The 20,551-nt window shown below is 32.8% G+C and overlaps 1 protein-coding gene across 1 annotated transcript in view; it reads left to right on the top strand.

Moving 5' to 3' along the window:
* The first annotated feature begins 14,049 nt into the window (after positions 1-14,049).
* LOC149776724 (uncharacterized) overlaps positions 14,050-20,551 on the top strand; it is a 47,390-nt gene continuing 40,888 nt past the window's right edge. Inside the window, exons 1-4 of the mRNA XM_089941346.1 lie at positions 14,050-14,532; positions 15,297-15,417; positions 18,750-18,776; positions 20,360-20,398. Coding sequence (XP_089797472.1) covers positions 14,050-14,532; positions 15,297-15,417; positions 18,750-18,776; positions 20,360-20,398 — 670 coding nt within the window. The remainder of the gene's footprint in view (positions 14,533-15,296; positions 15,418-18,749; positions 18,777-20,359; positions 20,399-20,551) is intronic.

Here is a 20,551-nt window from a genome sequence, read left to right as displayed (position 1 = left end):
CTTTATTGCAAGTAATGGATGGTTGCACAGATTTCAAGTCTGACACAATAATAAGTGTTCTTCTTTAGTGGAGAATCAGCTGATGATAATAATGAAGTTGTCGAAGATTGGAACAAAAGACTAAATGATATATGCAAGGGATATGACAGCAAGGATATTTTTTATTGTGACAAGACTGGTTTGTTTTTTAGACTGTTACCAACCAAGTGACAGATGATGTAATCTGTAACATAATTATAAAGACAGTTTTAAAACTATATCAATGGTTATTCATAACATTCTTTTGAAAATGATGAAACAGTTTGGTTTGTTTTACATTTATTTCACAACATGCATGTGATTTTTTAATGAAAATATTAAATGTATTAGAATTAAATGTACTTCTGACTTTCTTCATATGTATGTATATATATATATATATATATATATATATATGTATATATATATATATATATATATATATATATATATATATATATATATATATATATATATATATAGTGGCTAATCAAGGTAGTTACTGATGCATTACCTTTAAGATGCTGGCAGTCACTCCGAGGTCACTAAAAACATGAGAATTTCATCCAGTAAAATCTGTCTTCAAGGGTTGCACAAATAATAGCATCTCTAGCAAATCTCACCAACAATGATTTCAAACAGATAAATGCAAAAACAACATTAATCTATGCATTTTATTAGTTCATCATGGTACCTTAAATTTCTTACATTTCTGAACAAAAGATGTTATTTTGTATCTTTTTTGTCTTTTTCACTGTTACTGTAGACAGGAAGATGATCGGTAGGTAGGTCCATGGCTTTACAGTATGTAACCACAATACTGGATCTGTAGTGGCAAATCAAAGTTCCAAATTTAAATTTTAAGTTGATTAAAAGTTTGAAAATAATAATAGCAGCTTGCAACATAGTCCTTAGTTATGAAAGGGGCCATGAGTCTGAACTTATTTTCTATATGATAGTCTTTACAAAAATTGCTGGAGATTAGTAGAAATATAGGTGATCCTTGGAATTGTTGATCATACTATGTTGATATGAAAGAAAAGATACGAATTCAGTACGAGTGCAGAAATTATTTAAAATCTGTATGTTCGTATATCTACAAAATGGACTATTCCAGTATGTACCTATATCTGTAAAATGGACTATTCCACTGTGTGTACCTATATGTACAAAATGGACTTTACAACTTTTTTACATATATCTACAGATCTGAATATAAAACCTAATGTTGGTCAAATAATACAATGCTTAGTGTGCTATTTTGTTTGTTTTCTTCTCTTTCCATACAGCACTTGCACATCTGGTCAGTGGTCATGTATTAACAGCACCGAGTGTATTCCGTGCACAGATAAGGAATTCATGTGCATTGAAACTAGAGACTGCATATCATTGAACTTGACCTGTGATGGCCACATTCATTGTCCAGATGGTTCGGATGAGACCAATTGCAGTATGTTCTCTCTACTCAACATAATTTTACAGTAAATGAAATGTGCCAGAAATCCCAAGTAAAATAGTAATATGTACTTTGTAGATAATGTATTTTCTTAATATTATAAAATGATATCCTTACATTAATGTTGTTTAGGTTATGAATATTCCCCAATTTATTCACTTTGTATAGTTAGTGAATCTCATTCACATCTTTCAGTCTGCATATGTGCCTGTCAATTATTTGTATACATCCATAATCAGACTGCATTTAGGATAAAGAATTGGTGATATAAATATTGCACAAAATCAAGGTTTTTCTTTGTCTTTTGTTTTAGTATTTGAGTTTAAATCCATGAACTTTACATGTAAATGTTTTGCAGTTTGTGTCAAAGAATTCTTGATAGAGCCAGTCATAGGACAATTAACTTTTACTGATGAATATATGTACTCATACTTCAGCATACACATGCCCACCTAACATGTACCTGTGTGCAAGTACAGGGGAATGTAAACCTAATGCCACTATTTGTGATGGGGAAGAAGACTGTGCAGATGGATCGGATGAATTCAATTGTGGTGAGTGTTTGATCTGCATTCACCTATTTGGATCAAAATTCCAATAAAGTAATATTTTGATCATTCAGCTCTGAGTCATATTTATACATTAAGGAGAAACGTTTCCAATGCTTATGAACTGACCAAACTTTCTGCAATCTGATTGAATATAAATGGACTGATCAAGAATGCGAGCTACATTTGGTTAAAAGTTTCCATTTATATGTCAAGGTTTATCTGTAACAAAGCTTTTCACTATATCAATAATAATAACAAGTGATACCAAGCATCATTTGTAATTTTCGAGCAAAATGTGCAATATTGTGATTAAAGTTGCCCAATAGAAGTTAAAACGGCTTAATTGCATGGCCATTCCTGCATTTCAATATTCACCACTTTTGCAAAAGAAAGCACATGGCTTTCCAAGCCAATATTGAAAAGTGTTTGCATTTTGCTTCAGTAATACTTCTCTGTCTGTTATTTAAAGGTCAGGGTCATATTTCAGACAAGAAATCCACTAAAAATGGACACGATTCTGCTTTTGAAAGATTGAAATGAGTAGAAAGCAAAAACTATGAATGCTAAAACAACACTTTTCATACGCAAGAGTAATGTGAGAAAAAAGAAATAGCCTGGTTGAAACAGCAGCAACAACTTTTTATATATATTAAAATAACTTATAACAATATATCATTGCCATGACCCGCTCTAACACTCTTACCGTATATTACTGTATAAAGAATTTATGACTCTAAACTAGCAAAGACCAGGCTATGTATTCTGTTGCAGTTAAGAGGCTTATGGTAGAAAACTTTAATCTAGTTAAAAGTGAAAGCTTTGTAGATGAAATATGCTGATCTGGTGACAAAAAAGAAGTAAATTGGAATTATAAGGACTAAATAATATGGTTGGGTATTTATGGAGGTGTAAATATTACCTAATCACTCTCAAAGTTAAAATTTACACATAAATATTCACTCAGCTATAGTACTTTAATCCTAGTAAATTTTTGGTTGGGGTTATATTAATTTAATAAAGTGGATTGGTAAACCTTTATATTGCAGAAACAAAATAGGGCACAATTGTTGGGAAGATGTACAAACAAGCACTTAATGTAAAATCAGTTAAAAATTCTGGACTACTACACAATAGAAGCACTAGGGGAATTTACAACAAGAGATACAAAAATACAAAATTGTGCAGAAGTAATAGATGAGCGGGTTATATTGTCAATTTCATAAAGAACAAGGCAGTAGGTTTTGACCTGATTGTAAGCTACAAAGGACAACACAAACATAGTGAGAGGTCAATGCCAGAATTTATATCAAGGGATCCTTATGCAAGGAAATCTTGAAGGAAAGATGTCAAAATATCGTTTCAGGATAATTGAAAAGAACTAAAATACTAAAATAATAATAATGATAATAATAAAAATTGATAATAATTTGGTAATAATAATAATTTGGTTAGATATAAGTGTAAACATTTTGTCAGGTGCAAAAATAATGACTTGATGGTATAAAGCTGTTTGATATATCAATACTATTGGTATATCAAATTGTGATCCACCCATGGTACAATAATATGCATAAATAAACATTCTCACGATTGTGTACAGTTGATTCTAGATCAACCATCAATTTCCACACATTTATAATTATTAGTGACATATGAAAATAACAACAAAGAGTATTAATAATCCATTTTTTCTATTTTAATTTAATATGGTACACATTTTCATCATAATCTTTTCTGCTTTCTGTTCCCCCCCTCCCCTCTCGTGCATAATGGACAAACTGTGCTAAAATGTGGAGCCAGAAAGAAAATGAATTTGGGCTGGATTATAACCTTAAAATAGATATTACACCAGGTAGCCTACAAGAATATAGTTCATAACAGTATGTGTGCACTTCCTTGGGTTTTATTTATAATGTTTATTGATAATTCAAAGTTGCAAACCATGATGACATTATACTGTAAATTTATCGATTGTGTGGTACACATACTGTGATGTATTTAATATTTTGTTGTTTTTGTTTCTTAAACATATTATGATGTTCTAAAAATCAGTTATTAATTAGATATGAAACTGTCCAAAGGCCTTTCTCTTTCTTTCTGGACCATCATAGCAAGATACAGGCTAAAATCTATAAAATGACAAGCATAGAGGATTTTCATTTGTGTCATCCCATGATGTCCCTGTCAAACTGACCAAAGGATGAGAGAGAGAGAGAGCATTAAAGTAAAATCAACCAGAGTGAGAGACAGAGAGAGAGAGTTTTAAAGTCAAACCAGTCAGAGAGAGAGAAAGAGTTTATGGTCAGTGGTACTGTTACTAAAGTAGAATAATGACTTAGATCAGCTGTAAATATAGTACAATATTTTAATTTCCTCTTGCTGGTTAATCTTTTTGCTTAGTTTCTGTTTGCCATTAATTTCCATGCGCCAGTACATGAATGGCTAAGTGCTCATGTGAATGGAGTAGCTAACCAAGGGTTTGTAGTGCTCTGCTTTCATCATTAAAACCATCTTTCATGTTTAAGTCATATTGTGTGTTATATTGGTTTAATCAATGTAAAGAAAAATATAACCTAAAAAAAGAAAACAATCATCGGAACAATATGCAAAGGTGATCGTAAATGGCCACAAAATGCATAGAACTACATTTTGTAGAGGATGCACTCATGCATTTGAGGAGTTATTCACTCAGTCAAAACACAGCTGCCTGTAGTAAATCTTAACTCTGTTTAAGGGGCAAATATATGTATTTGTATGTGATATAAATAAAATATATGTACAGTATGTACGCTGTATCAATGATACACTCATCATTAACATTTTTCATGAAAAGGAAATTAGGCAATCTCATTTCCTTTTAATAAAGAAAATGATTCATCTCATGGTATATCATTGATACAGCATACATACTTTACATATATATATATATATATATATATATATATATATATATATATATATATATATATATATATAATCATGGTAATGATGATATTTTCATACACCATTACATTTTCAGACAGATTAATACAAATTGCAAACTGTAATTTGAAGAAAGCACAAATAGCTGATGATTCAACCTTTCTGATATGAATACCATCTCAATTAATTTTTTTTAACAGCTGATGTATGCATGGATATAAGTTTATTTAATGAAACAGTCACTAATGTTCACTACTATCACTGTTATTTACACAAGTTCTTTAGTGCATGGGAATGGAGACATGTATATGCGATTTAGACAATATCATTTTGGAACTGAGTGGCAAAATTCTGGCTCATTTTTGGATTGAATAATAATAAAAAAAGAATTATTTGCATCTGTAAAGTTATCATAACGGGATACAGTATAGTTGAATTTTTTGATTGATTAAATTTTAGAGTATTTAAAAAAATGTGGGTATTAAATTTTGACTGGCAACATTTTAGCTATTCTTCAGCATGATACATGGATGGTATTTATTTTAGTGATTTTGCTGTTTTGCTACTACATTACTGCAATGTCTCGACCATTAAAGAGATCAGTTAAACAGTATGGTATGAGAAAAAGATAATAAGCCAGAAATTACAAATTACAATTCAATAAAATTCTATTTGACTATCAAAGGCTTGGGGTAGTATGATAGTTTACTGGTCTTACTCTTTGATGTCATCTCCAAGTATTTCCCTAGAATATTTCATATCTTTATAAAATTGAAAAGCCCTAGGGATACTGAGTGTGATAGCATTATATAAGATAGTCTTCAGACCTGTGTAATTTAAAGTGTCCTACATGCACATCAGATGTAACATTGTAGTGTAAAGTATCCTACATGCACATTAAATGTAACATTGTAGTGTAAAGTATCCTACATGCACATTAAATGTAACATTGTAGTGTAAAGTATCCTACATGCACATTAGATGTAACATTGTAATTTCAAGTATCCTATATGCATATTAGATGTAATATTGTAATTTAAAGTATTCTATATACATATGAGATGTAATATTGTATTTTAAAGTATCCTATTTGCATATTAGATGTAACATTGTAGTGTAAAGTATCCTATATGCACATTAGATGTAACATTGTAATTTAAAGCATTATATATATATATTAGATGTAATATTGTAATTTAAAGTATTCTATATGCATATTAGATGTAATATTGTAATTTAAAGTATCCTATATGCACATTAGATGTAACATTGTAATTTAAAAGTACCTACATGCACATTAGATGTAACATTGTAATTTAAAGTATCCTATATGCACATTAGATGTAACATTGTAATTTAAAAGTATCCTACATACACATTAGATGTAACATTGTAATTTAAAAGTATCCTATATGCACTTTAGATGTAAATTTGTAGCTTTTCTTGCTGCCTAGCTCACGAGTTTGAAATCAAATTGAGGAAATAAACATTTAGAGAAACAATGACAGGTTAGGGTGGGTAAATGCCCCCCTTGTCTCACTCATGGTGCAATGCTGTTGAATATGATGGATATCACTAAGTAAATCATCTATTCATAGTGTCAGAATAATCTAACATTTTGCATAATATTTGCATTATTTCAGTCACAACATGCTCTATTGAGGAATTTGCTTGTGCATCTGGACGATGTATTGATGGCAGTTATGTGTGTGACGGGGAGTTTGATTGTGGTCCAATGGATTTCTCAGATGAGCGTAATTGTGGTAGGTGGATATATAAATCAGAATTTGACCAAAGATTCAGTTATCATGAATGTTCCAAAAATTATATTTTAATTTAAATATCACAGAAACATCCAAAGGATAACTCTTATCAGTGGTTGGGATTAGGGACCCTGAGTGGCTGAGTGGTCTAAAGCGCTCTCCGTTACGGATCACTGCCATCTCACCTCTGTCTGCGTGGGTTTGAGTCTCAGATTCGGCCAATGTGGGTATGTGAGAAAGCCTGCCAGTAGCTTCTCGTGGGTCGGTGGTTCTTTCCGGGGTTTTTCCAGGGTTCTTCCTCCACCATTAATACTGGCCGCCATGTATAGCCTATTGTGTGCTGAAAAATGGCGTTAAGCCCTACAAAAACAACAACAACAATGGTTGGGATTATTTTATAGTGTCACTTTTTGATATGTTGTTATCATTCTTTATATTTTAAGCATTTGCAAGTCATGTGCATTACACACTGGTGCTGGTGAGTGATGCATTAACTCAGAGATTCTATACATGCCATAACATATTGTGTCACATGAAGAGCACAAATTTGGACATCCAAATTTCTTGACACGGTTGTGTTTTGAGAGACAAGAATTTTAGGAACTTGGCATTAAAATGCTTCAAAATAAAAAAAATCCATATATTTCTTTACCACCACAATATATGCATGTACTCTTCATTACGTGATTGCTCAAAGATCAGCTAAACCTACCTTAAGGGCATGCTGCTGATACAGGGCAACCTATCCTAAGGGCATGCTGCTGATACAGGGCAACCTACCCTAAGGGCATGCTGCTGATACAGGCCAACCTACCCTAAGGACATGCTGCTGATACAGGGCAACCTACCCTAAGGGCATGCTGATGATACAGGGCAACCTACCCTAAGGGCATGCTGCTGATACAGGGCAACCTACCCTCAGGGCATGCTGCTGATACAGGGCAATTAAAAGTTAAGGCAGTTAGAGATAAACAACAAACTTTCAGTGATTACTTAATTGGCTGACAATAGCTAGAGGTGTTTGTGTCACACCAAGTTCTGCTGTAGGCGAGTCCATTTAGCTAATTTGCATAGGTAAAGTAAACAAAGTAGAACAACCCAATTAGTCTGAAGTTAAGTACATGAAGAAAAGATGTTATTATGCATCACTACATTAAATGAGACACTTAAAGCCCACATTAATAAAGGTTATGATCATTGCAACATTTTGTTTAGTTCAGATTTTTACTCCATATATAGAATGCAAACATAATTATTTCATTTGTCTGAATAGTGCTAAAACATGATTTGGTTTTTGAAGCATGTGCTTATGGAAGCAGTACACTAAAAGTAAGTTTTGAAACTACAGTTTGATGGAGTTTTACTTTGTCCAGCACAACAGCAAAGGGTAGCATTTAATTCTTTGCAAATAGGGCAAACATCTTATCAACATGAAGAATACAACAACCCTCAAAGTAGGAGCACCTTCTTTAAGTGGCATATTTAATAAGATGAACTGAACATTTTCTTTGTTATTATTTGTTATCTTAATTTTGTTAAAATACTTTTAACTGACACATGCATTTCAGGAGATACTTTGATTGAAAGACTGTTATAAGCACTCACCCATGTTTGCACAGTTGATTTGTATTGATAAAGCTTTAATGACCATACTGCAGAGAAGTATTTATTACTGCTGCATTACCTGTAAGCCCCCCAATTCAGTTTTCCAACTGAAAATATTATGCTCTCTCCCTCCCCCCCAATGAAATGGTCAGTCCTAAATAAGTCCATATATTCATTGTTCTATTGAGAGATGTCAAACTGCACCGGATACACTGCTAATGTAAGGGCTGTTATGAACATCTCTGTTCTGACCAGGATTCACTCGGTCAGATACTCCAGCAGGAACGTTTGGACAACAGCACCATCTAGTGATGGTGGAAATGAACACTAATGACACTTGCACTACCTTCTAACCCCCTATTGAACTATTGAAAGCAGGAAAAAACAGCATTAAATTAAGCATATACTTGCCATCCAGTGGGATTCAAAGGCATAAACTTGATATATGGTTTTATTTATTATTAGTGTGTTTGTGATTAAGCGAGTGCACGTGTGTATGTATAGAGTTGATATTTGACAATGAAAAGTCTATCAACTATATTTTCTAAGTATATTAAATGCTTTAAAATAAACTGAACAGTTAATGGTTGTTATTTTGATTTTAATTTCAAATCATTTTCACTAGACTTATATGAAAAGATTGCTTATCTGTAATTGGACATCGTCACTTTTGGGTCATGTGAACTAACCCTCCCTCCCCATTGGACCTAAATGCACACTTTTTGAGTCTTATCCCCCCAACAATTTGGAAATATGGCAGGTATGAAGTTCTGGTCAGTGATGCGTTAACACACATATCATGTGAGTGATGTATTAACACACAAATGCAGGCTAGTGGTGTATTAAGACAGATACAGGTAAGTGATCTATTGGCACACTTGTGCAGGTGAGTGATATATTAGCACATTTATGCAGGTGAGTGATGTATTCAAATGCAGTTGCAGTTGAATGATACATTACCACATGGATGCAGGTGAGTGATGTATTAACAAGGATGGAGGTGAGTATTGCATTAACACATATAAGATACCATGTTTTGAGGAACATTTGTGTAGAGGCATTTTATTGCTATGAAAGATATTGTAATAAAAATAAGGAAGGAGATTATAGTGTTGCTGCATTAATGATTTAATAGAATAGAAAAAGAGATAATTGTAAGAGATGTTTAAATAAAAACATGTTATTGCCGCAAGAGATGATGTTGGTTAAAGCATCGAAGAAAATATTTAATTCCTATGAGAGTTTATGTAACAAAGCTTAGATAGTTGTTGTAGTTGTTGTAGGGTTTAACGCCATTTTTCAGCACATGGAAGGCTATACATGGCAGCCAGTATTAATGGTGGAGGAAGAACCCGGGAAACCCCCCAGAAAGAACCACTGACCCACGAGAAGCTACTGGCAAGCTTTCTCACATACCCACATTAGCTGAATCTGAGACTGGAACCCACGCAGACAGAGGTGAGATGGCAGTCATCCGTAATGGAGAGCGCTTTAGACCACTCGGCCACTTGGGGCCCCAACAAAGCATAGAAATCAATATATTATTTGTATGAGAAATGATGTAATGAAGGCAGAGATAGTGATGTTTTATTATTAATATTATTGGAGATATATTATTACTATGAGGGATATAATAAAAGCAGGGAAAATACTTTATTACTATGAGAGATGATGTAATAAAAGCAAGAAAAGAACTATTGTATTACAACACAAAACAATATAATAAAAGCAGGGAAAGAGATATTTTACTACTACAAGAGATGATGCAATAAAAGCAGAGAAGACAATAATGAGCTTGCCTAGAAACTGCTTCTTGTAAATTGTTGCTAGCTGCAATCAGAATGGTAATATTTATTGCTAGCAATGTTGCATGAATTTGCAGAGTATGTATTCCCTATACTTGGTACTGTTTTGGAATTTCATGTACAATACAAAGATCATATCTGATATGAAAGTAAATATCCCCTACACTTTGTTCTGGATTTTCACGTACAAAACTCAGATCTTTTTCAATATGAGAGGACACAGTGACTACACCTTGTACTGTTCTGGAATTTCATGTACAAAATATAGAATTTATCCCATATGAACAGTGCTTTGACTAACCCTTAAAAATGAAATGTCGGAATGAGCTTCCATTGAGTTTTTGAGGACAATTGCACCAGACATTTTTTTTCTCTTGTTCAGATTGTCTTGCAAAGTTTATTTTCTCCAGTATTACATCTATGTGAAATTTTATATTTGCCATTGCATGAAAGCCAAAATTAATTATACGTTACAATAATGTTAATTCAGTCACCATGATATTTGCTGATTTTATTGACATTGGTTTTACAATACTCCTCTCTGATATTGTGAATGAAAAATAAATTGTTTTGTTACATGGATCTGGTGTGTAGTTTTTGCTTCTCTATTATCCTGCATGTAGTTTATTATCTAATAAGGTGTTTTAAATGTGCTCTGTTTCAAGATCAGACCTGAGCACCATGTGTCAAATCCTTCTCAATTGCTTTGTGATTTGATTTATACAGAATCTGAAAATGTTATCCAAAGTTTGGTCTTTAGTTTCAATCATATGAATGTTTACATCTAATAACATCACGTCGATTTTGATCTGTAGTTTCAGGCATAATACAGTTTAAATCTGAAAATGTCACCCCAATTTTGATCTAAAGTTTGGAAGAATATTAGGGTTTAAGTCTGAAAATATCACTCTGATTTTGAACTGTAGTTTTAAGGACATTAGATATCTGCAGATAATTCTGCTTTTACTTTTTAAATGATTTCAGTTTCTTTGAAATAGCATCAAAATCTTAATTTAAATATTTTTATTTAACCTGATTGAGCATACAAATTTAATTTAAGTGAAATAATTATCTTGTTAAAACATACATAATTTAATTCAAATGATTTTAGTACCTCAAATAAAGCATACTAGCTTAATTTGAATGATTTTCATTTTCCTGATAGAACACAAAAAGCTTAATTTTAAATGATTTAATTTCCCTGACAAAACATAAAAAGCTTAATTTAAATGATTGCAGTGTCTCTGACAGAACTAACAAAGTTTAATTTACAACAATGATTAATGCTTATAAGCCAGCAAAAATATTTAATTTACTTTTAAAAGCCATACAAATTTAAATTTGCAAATATTATGATATAATGCAGTAACCTATTGTGCCATTGTGTTCAATGACATAAAATATAACTGTATATATCCAAATGCACTCACCCAGCTGAGCCATTGCATGATGCACTGTCAGATATGGGTATATGTACCATTTTAGGAGTAATTAGCAAAACAAACAACATAGATCCTAATTTGCAGTTGCATAATGCACCTACAGATCAGAAGCTTTGTTGTTTTCAGTTAAAGCAGACCTAGAAATTAATTTATATCATAGGACACATAACTTTCTCATTTGGTCAAAGTATATGGAAAAGAAAGAATAAATTATGCTTACAGTGACAACAACTACTCCTGCAGTGACAACGCCATGTCTAACTAATGGGACCACATGGTGTCAAATGGATGGAGACTGTATACCCACTATAAAAGTATGTGATGGGCATGATGATTGTGGAGATGGTAGTGATGAAGTAAACTGCAGTAAGTTTTCATTTTTATTTCTATTTCAATCCAAGAATTTTATCACATTTGGGTCTATTGGGGTCTAGTCTTTTATCAAGGCACATGCTAGACTCATTGAATTTCCACAAATTAACCTTGGAAACTCTAAGAACCATTGTCAATATGATATCTGCAGTATGTTGTGTTTCCCTTTGGAATATAATTTTCATACTAAATTTGAAGGCCTAGTAGTGAAATCAAGTAGGAAACCAGTTAATTAAGAAAGTGTCTTCTTTTAACTTCACGCTCTGTGATGATTTAATTATTAAAATACATATCTTAATTATTCTTGCTGCATGAATTGTTTGCTTTTCTAGGCTTAGGGTGTAGCAATCTTGATCTATCATGTGACACATTAAACTATAGAGTATAAATTACTGCTAGTCATTGACCACAGGAGTAATTTTTTTTGTTCCATGTTAAAAACTCAGTGACCTTCCTTAGATGGAGTTCTTTCTTGTCCCATGCTACAAACTCAATGGCCTTCCTTGAAGGTTGATTGGAGTTAAGGATTTTACCATACCATGGATTTTTATTACTCCATTTGTCAGTGTACAGATGGATAGTGCAAAAGTACAGTTTTTGTCATTATCAAAATTGCAGTGATAAACTGGCCATTTCTGTCATTCATCTATTTCTTAAATTTCTTATCAAAATATCTTTTGTTTTGTTTTGAAAATATTGCACAATGGGCAGATGAATTAACAACAAAGTACCAGAAAAAATTATCAATACCTCAATTTCTTTTTACCCTCCACATGCTTTTCTACTCACCCTTTTTTGTGACAAGGGAGTGGAGTATAACTATTATTTTAATCACACAGCTTGGATAATGCCTGAAGGCCATGATTTACCATGATTTGTCAACTGACAGATTATACTGTGATAAACACAGAAAAACAACTTTAATGGCTTAAATAATTGAAATTTCAGGGTAAAAAACCAGACTTGTTTGCTTATCCTAACAAGTGCTTGCTGGATAAGAACAAATAATTTATTCCCCTTAAAAGAAGAATGAAACACATCACATTATAGTATTTTGTTGTGCAGGACATGTGGCAGTTAAAGACAGTTTTAAGGCAGGATTTTCTTACCTTTATAACATATTTTAATTTGTCGATCCCAGTAAGTATTATTATTGTTTCTTATCTAATCTGGTGGACATTTCCTTAAGCATCATAAAGATTTCATTTTGCCCATTAATGAAAATCAACAACAATGACTTTAATCTTATATTTACAATAAAATTAAGATATTTGATGGGAAAGCAACTAGTAGCAACAGCAGCTGGAAAAGTGAACAGGACGTTTATGTGTCAAAAATGTTGATGAAGTTCTAAAATTGCTCTAATTTTACTTTTGGAGCCTGGCTGTTATGCTTCATGGCTTTCAGTATTTTTATCTTTTTTTTTATAAAGTCATCATCTGGTGTAGAAGCTTTTTTTCTCAATAAATGTTAGACCCGGTTCATTAAAAATATAAAGCTCATTACATTATGGTCTTTTGTTGTTGTATGACATATGACATTAAAATCAGTTTTGATTTATGGAGGATTTTCTTATCTTTATAAGTCATTTTAATTTTTGGATCCCATTATTATTATTTAATTTTTCATATGGTGGATATATTTTTTAAGCACAGTAAAGATTGAATCGATAACAGTGACTTTTATCTTATATGTGCTAAAATTAAAATATTCAGTGGGAAATCAAACAAAAGAAACAAGAACTGGTAAATTGTTGATGAAGTTATTAAATTGCCTTAATTTTACTTTTAGAGCCTGGCTGTTGTGCTTCATGACATTCAGTATTTTCGTCTTTTTAAACAAAAGTCAGCATCCTGTCTATAATATTTTTACTAAGTCAGTTGAAGTCCCAATACAGCTGAAACCTTGCATTATGAATTTGAAAACATCATTATAAAGAATGTTGTTTGAAAAGATGCAATATGTTCAATGAGTTTCTGATCTTCTTTCATATTCAAGACTTAGGTTTATATTTTACACTTAAATTGAAAGCCATTTATGCCATATGCAAAGAGAAACAAGTCTTGGGTCATATATTTAAAACAGTTTTCTGTCCTTGCTTCAGCTACAACAGTAATGTCTTCAACAACAGCACAAACAATGACAGTCAGCAGCTCTGCAATATCAACAGTGTCACAAACAACAATTCCAACAGTAACCACTACTGCAACAAGGACACAATATTCCACAACAATAGGAATGACAACTTCATTAGTATCATCCACACCATCAACTACCATTATGACAACAATGGGTCTAATTTGTGATCTAACAGATATAATGCAAGAACCAGCTTTGATCACTGGGGACAATGTGAATTTTGTCATTCACAGACAAAACCATTTTCCACAGACCATTTCTGCAACAACTGAGGTTCTGAATACTTTATCAAGTAACCCTCTAGTAATCCAAGGACCTTTCACTCCTGGTGACACTATAGATATAGAAATACATTTTGCACAACCATTGTTGTTTGTGGAAAATGCATTAGTTGCTTCTGGAGATGTGGAACACATTGATGTGTATAATGAAACTGGAAGGCTTGTGAAAAGTGTACAAGTAAGTATAGGATGTTTTTGTCTCAATCTTTTGCAAAATAATTGTTCTCACTCATCACCATTATCTATGCTTGATGACCTGAGTGTAGAATCTAGGATGATCATCTGTTTCAAAAAGTGTTGTTTATTTGTAAAATGTATGAAGTAGGGAACCATATAGATATATATTACATATACTCCATATGTAATGTGTAAGGTGCATTAATGTATTGACACTTTAAAAGAATAATTGACAATTTTTAATCAATTGATCTGTCATTAAAAGCAATGGTTACTGTTACTTTGATGTATGGATTCTTTGTACATTCAAGATTTTGGAATATTCTAGTAATTTTTATTTCATTTGCAGGCTAAATCACAAAATAAGTATATTTGACACTTTGATCACCTTGTATATGCATTCATTCATCAAATAAATGTTTTATATTTTGGCACATGCAGTAGATATGTGATTTATGTAAAATACTTATAGTCATTGAACTTCTTTCCAGGTCTGTGAATTGGGTTCAGTTTTTCTGGCAGTACCTACAGTGCTCTTAACATTCAGTTTTCATGTGAAAGTTTTGTGGAAAGGTTTTGTGTTTTAGCTGTTGTATATATGATATAGGTTTTGTGTGAAAGATTTGTTGAAAACTTTAATGCTTTAGCTAATGTGTATGATATATTGGAAGGGTAAATCAAGTATAGACATATGTGAGAAATAAGGGTCTGCTAAATGGTTGTTTGTTTTTCACTTCCTTTAATGTCTGATGTTTTACATTGCAGGGACAAAGCCCATTCACCTCAATACAAACCAGTGAAGTGACGGGTTTAACGATCAAGATTGTCTTTCATGTAGAACAACAGACTATTACAATTCAGATTGTAATTTTGGCATGTATTAGAGGTAAAGAAAATTCTCTGTGCTGAAGATGGAGTGCATACAATTTTTCTGCTGTTCATCAATTAGTCTATTAGACTCGATGTTCATACATTCATATCTCTGCCCTGAATCTGCTGTTGTAAAGTAGCTCAGAGCTGTTAAACTTTGAGCCATTTAATTTTAATACTCGGATCATTACAGCAGTTTCAGTTTTCAATATGTATTACAATTTAGAACATTTTAGACATCAACAGTTATATTTATTTATAATTATGAATTAAAAACCATGATATATTACTTCACCGTCTCCAGCATGTATTTGGCATTCGCTCTCAAGTGTCATACATCATCATCCAGTTTCTCACCAATTGTACGCTGATGACACCCAAATATACAAATCTAGCCACCCAACTGAAGTTGATGCTACCATCCAAGGTGTAGAGAGGTGCATTTCGGATGTGAAATCATGAATGACATGTAACAAGCTGCAGATGAATGATGATAAAACTGAGGCCATTCTGATCACAACACAAAGACTTTCTCATTCAAATCCTTTACCTCAAACAATAAATATCAGCAACACCAACATTAAATTCACACAGTCAGTATGAAACCTAGGTGTTACTCTGGAAAGTATTCTCACATTGCACCAACATGTCATGAACATATGCAAGGCTGCATATCTTGAACTGAGATGCATCAGCTCAATATGCAAATATCTTTCAATGAATGCTACTAAAACACTTGGGTGCTTGTGTGTTCATTAGTACTTTCAAGACTGGACTATTGTAACTCAGTTCTGTCTGGTCAATCTCAATATCTGCTCCAGAAACTTCAAAAAGTTCAAAACACAGTTGCTCAGATCATACTTAGAGTACTACGATCAGAGCACACCTCCCCTTTTTCTATTGAAGCTTAATGCAGCAGTTTTTGATTGATTGCAGTGAAACTTGATAACGTTATTCTCATCATCTGAAGATGAGTATACATACAAAATAACTTTTCTCCAATAATTAAACAAAAAAATGTTTTACATTTTGTTTTGTGGCTGAATGTATTGCATAGTTTAATCTCATTATTACACAGTCCGTCAGTTTGTTGTGTAGTTTTGAAGCTGTGAAGCACGGTACATATTATTGTCATCATCTATGGTTTCAAATGTTGGCAAATGTTTGAGCTTCCATTAATTTTGAAACAGTATTGTTTATTGTGGGGTAGTTAGAGTAGCTCATTTAGAAGATGGTTGAAATTGTAATCAAGGGACCTTGGATTTGATACCATCCAGGTCAGCTTGGTTTGTCTGCTTAAGGATGCCCGTCAGGAAAGACACTTAGCTACAATTCCCTCACTATGATATATCCAATCAAGTATTGAAAGCACAATTAAAACCAAACAAGCAAGAGTTATTACCTTTTTTCTGACATATTAAAACCAAGAAAACAATCAAGAATTATTGCCGTGTTCCACTTGCAAACTGGACTGAATGTACAACAGACTTTTGGCAATGCATGTACCATTACAAATTTTCATGAATTGCAAGCAGTATTTCCAGTCCTTCAAGTGTGCACTAGTGTCATAGGGAATAGGGACTTGCCATCAAAGAACAAGGTGTCTCTCCTACATAACAACTGAGATTCTCAACATTCATGCTTTTCTTATCTCTAACAGTTCTCAAACAGTTGATCTGCCAAATTTCTAACATGTTTGCTGACTGAATAGCTTAGGCAGGTAGGAAGTCAATTTTCAAAATATACCATGTCAAATGGAGAATCTTTTGTAACTTGTCTAGTAGAATCTTCATTAAACACAGGATGAGACATTCTTCTTTTTATTTCCAGAAGAGAGACTGTTCTGTTATTACCATTGATAGCCATATAAATCAATTTTTCTACACTCATAAGTTCTCTATGCATTTCATCATCGGGATGGATACTCACCAGTCTGGTCTGATCAGTTAGTTTGAGCTTCACAGACCAGTGTCTTGTCACTAATGTCAAATGTAACCTTTCATGTTTTTTTAGGCATTATCAAAACCTCTTTTTTAATCTTGAGTGAAACTTTCTTCACTAGCCTTAACCTAAAGACCATCTTCCTGCTCTCCTCAGTGCCAGCAAGGATACTGAGTTAAATTCCTGCCCTGTTCTTGGAATAGGGATGTTTGTAATTCAGTGGGAACTATGTTCTGATTTATTGTCTTTTCCAGCCAAGGCTTCCAGCAATGAATTATCTGTAGCTCCAGGATCAAGAGAGACTTTGTTGCTCAGTTGGATCCTTATTGTTTATTTGGCTTCCTCTAAAAAAGAAAGCAGGTCCAAAATTGTCCATTTCTCCATTATATGGTTTCCTCTCTCATTAGCCTGCATTCCAAATGGATTAATGATAATGAAATTCATGAGGTTGGGCTGTCGCTACATCTTGGGCCCACCTGAGCCACTCTTTGCTTACTTTATGAGAGTGGCCTTTGGGTGTTCTAACACTAATTTTTCATCATTGTTCTATCATTCTTGTTGTACCAGAGTGAAAGTTTATATTCATTTGGTCCTACTGTGGCAAGAAAACATGTGACGAGAAGTTGTCTTCAATCACACAGTAGTCAACTCACCTAGTGTAGGATAAGTACATTTATTTAGACCAGGGTTTGTTAAGGCCTTATGAATCCCTCTTAACTGGTAAGTTCATGCTACAATAGTAGGTCATGAATTGCTGCTTTAAAATGTAGATTATTGATTATGTGATACATACCTGTTACTGTGGCAAAGATTCATGTCTCCTACCACACTCTTATATATATATATATATATATATATATATATATATATATATATTAAATATGTATTACACAAATCAAGGTGTTTTGGAGGTTAAGATATGTGTATTAAGCAGGATAGCAGACAAGCCATATTTTTATGGAATTTCTTTTACTTATATTTTTTGTACTATGAGTTTTATAAAGAGTTGAATATGCAGACATGACTTTATGATGTTGATTTCTAAAGTGTTTGCCAACAACATAATTTCATTTGTGGCATGAAAATATATATTCTTCCTATATATTTTGTGCTTGATGATCTGTTTATTTAATTTCTTGATTCATCTTAATGATTCTTATTGTTGCTTGATCATTTCATCCTAATAAATTAGGTTTAAAAGGAGCAGTGGTTGCTGAGTGGTTACTGTGGCAGACATATGACTGAAATGGTACAGGTTCAAATCCTACAGATCAGCCAGAGATGGCAACCATAGTGTGTACTTGGGCAAGACACTTTAATCTAGTTGCCTTAGCACAAACTATGCTTGTGCTTCATGTACAGTAAATGCTAAATTAATTATGTTGGTTTATGCATTCTTTTTTTCAGCTACATCACCACCAACACAATCTACAGGTAAGTAATGTTCTTCACTTTTACAAAAATAACAAATGAACAGTTGTGTAGATAAGAAAAATGTATGCTCAATTAAAATAACTGTTCTTAATTAAGTCACTTTTAGCTGGCTCAATATATGCAGTTTTGCTATCTCAGCTGTACTATGCCATCAGGATGGAGTCTAGTTTCTGATGTTAAACATATTTTTAGGTTTCTGGCACATAATTAACATGATTAACTATAACAGAATAATGATTGTTTATGGTTTTTTCTGTGCAAACATTTGCTCGAGCACTCAGGGAAAACTTTTCAAATTGTCAGGTTCAATTTCTTCATTTGTCCTGTGGTAAATGTTTGAACATTGCAAAATAAGCATGATTCCTATACTATACCATACTATTATTTTTACACTGGCCATCAAAGCTTGATCATTTTAATGACATGGCTCCCATATGCACATTACATTTTTCTGCACAAGTACATGTCCCTCTGTGGTTTCAAGTAATATATGTTTTACTCTAGTAACTTTTCAGTTGAAATCAGTTTGTTATTTTGCTGTGTTCTAGTGCATATAAAATAAGTTACGAAATAAGGCAAAATTATGAAATTTTTTGTTAAGATATGCAGTGACATTGAAGTTTCATGTTTAAAAAATAAGTTATATTTGTAGATATGCAGCTGAAAGAACTTTTTCATTTATCTTAAATTTTCAGCACAAAGTTAAAGTTAAGCTGTCAATTTTCAGCATAAATTTTGAAGTCAGTTTATACACTATATGATTACCAATGTTACCCATGCATATATCATTCACAGCTCTAGTCATTGACATATCACCTAATCAAATACTATATTTAGTGTAATACCTACCTTAAAACTTAGATAAAATATCCGTTATGAGCAAAGATGTTTAAATCCCAGCCATGTGTGAAGGAAGCAGTTAATAAAACTGACCTAGACTTTTGCAACTTACTACCATGCATACAAGGCAGTTTCTTACAACTTGCTACCATGCCAGAGGGACCAATACTCCTTACTACCATTCCTGCCAGGTGGTCCCTTCCACCTTATTACCATGGCTGCCAGGTGGTCCCATACACCTTACTACCATGCTTGCCCAGAGGTCCCTTACACTTTACTACCATGCATGATAGGTGGTTTAATATACCTTAAAGCCATGCTTGTCAGATAGTTCCATACACCATAACAACCATTTGTGTTTGGTGGTTCCTTTAACTTTCCTTGGAGTGTTGAATGAATATTATTAAAGGATTGTACATGTGTTTAATACACCAAAACGATGTTGAAAGAGAGAAGGCTTATCCTTAGCTCACAATATAGCCAAAGTGATCTACCTCATCGGCGTATGCATGCGATGGGAAGATTTCTTAATATCATTCAGATGTAATTACTTTGACATGCTATGAACATCTTAAACTATACCAGAATAATAGCTCTTAAGTGTTCATTGTTGATATTACTGTCAAATACAGCACAAATAAAAACTGATTTTTGTAATCTGTGATTTCTTCATAGCTGATGTGGAAAATATGCTGATTTAGTTATAAAGTAATTTACATTTGTGGACTGTTTTCTTATTCCAGGCATGACAACAAGTCCAGTGTTCACCACACGAATCCCATGTAAGTATTTTCTCAAGTACCTGTATATTTTCTTCGATGCAGACTATGTTAATGATTCTTGATATGTTCAAATAATCTTGTAATTTGTGATACCTGTACCAGTGACCAGTAAGTTTGAAAATCAAATAAACCCATTCCTACCAAGTAATCACT

The sequence above is a fragment of the Sinohyriopsis cumingii genome, chromosome 18 (assembly GCF_028554795.1).
Source record: "Sinohyriopsis cumingii isolate HCF-2022 chromosome 18, ASM2855479v2, whole genome shotgun sequence".
Lineage (NCBI taxonomy): Eukaryota > Metazoa > Mollusca > Bivalvia > Unionida > Unionidae > Sinohyriopsis > Sinohyriopsis cumingii.
This window is presented reverse-complemented; position numbering and strand designations above follow the sequence as displayed.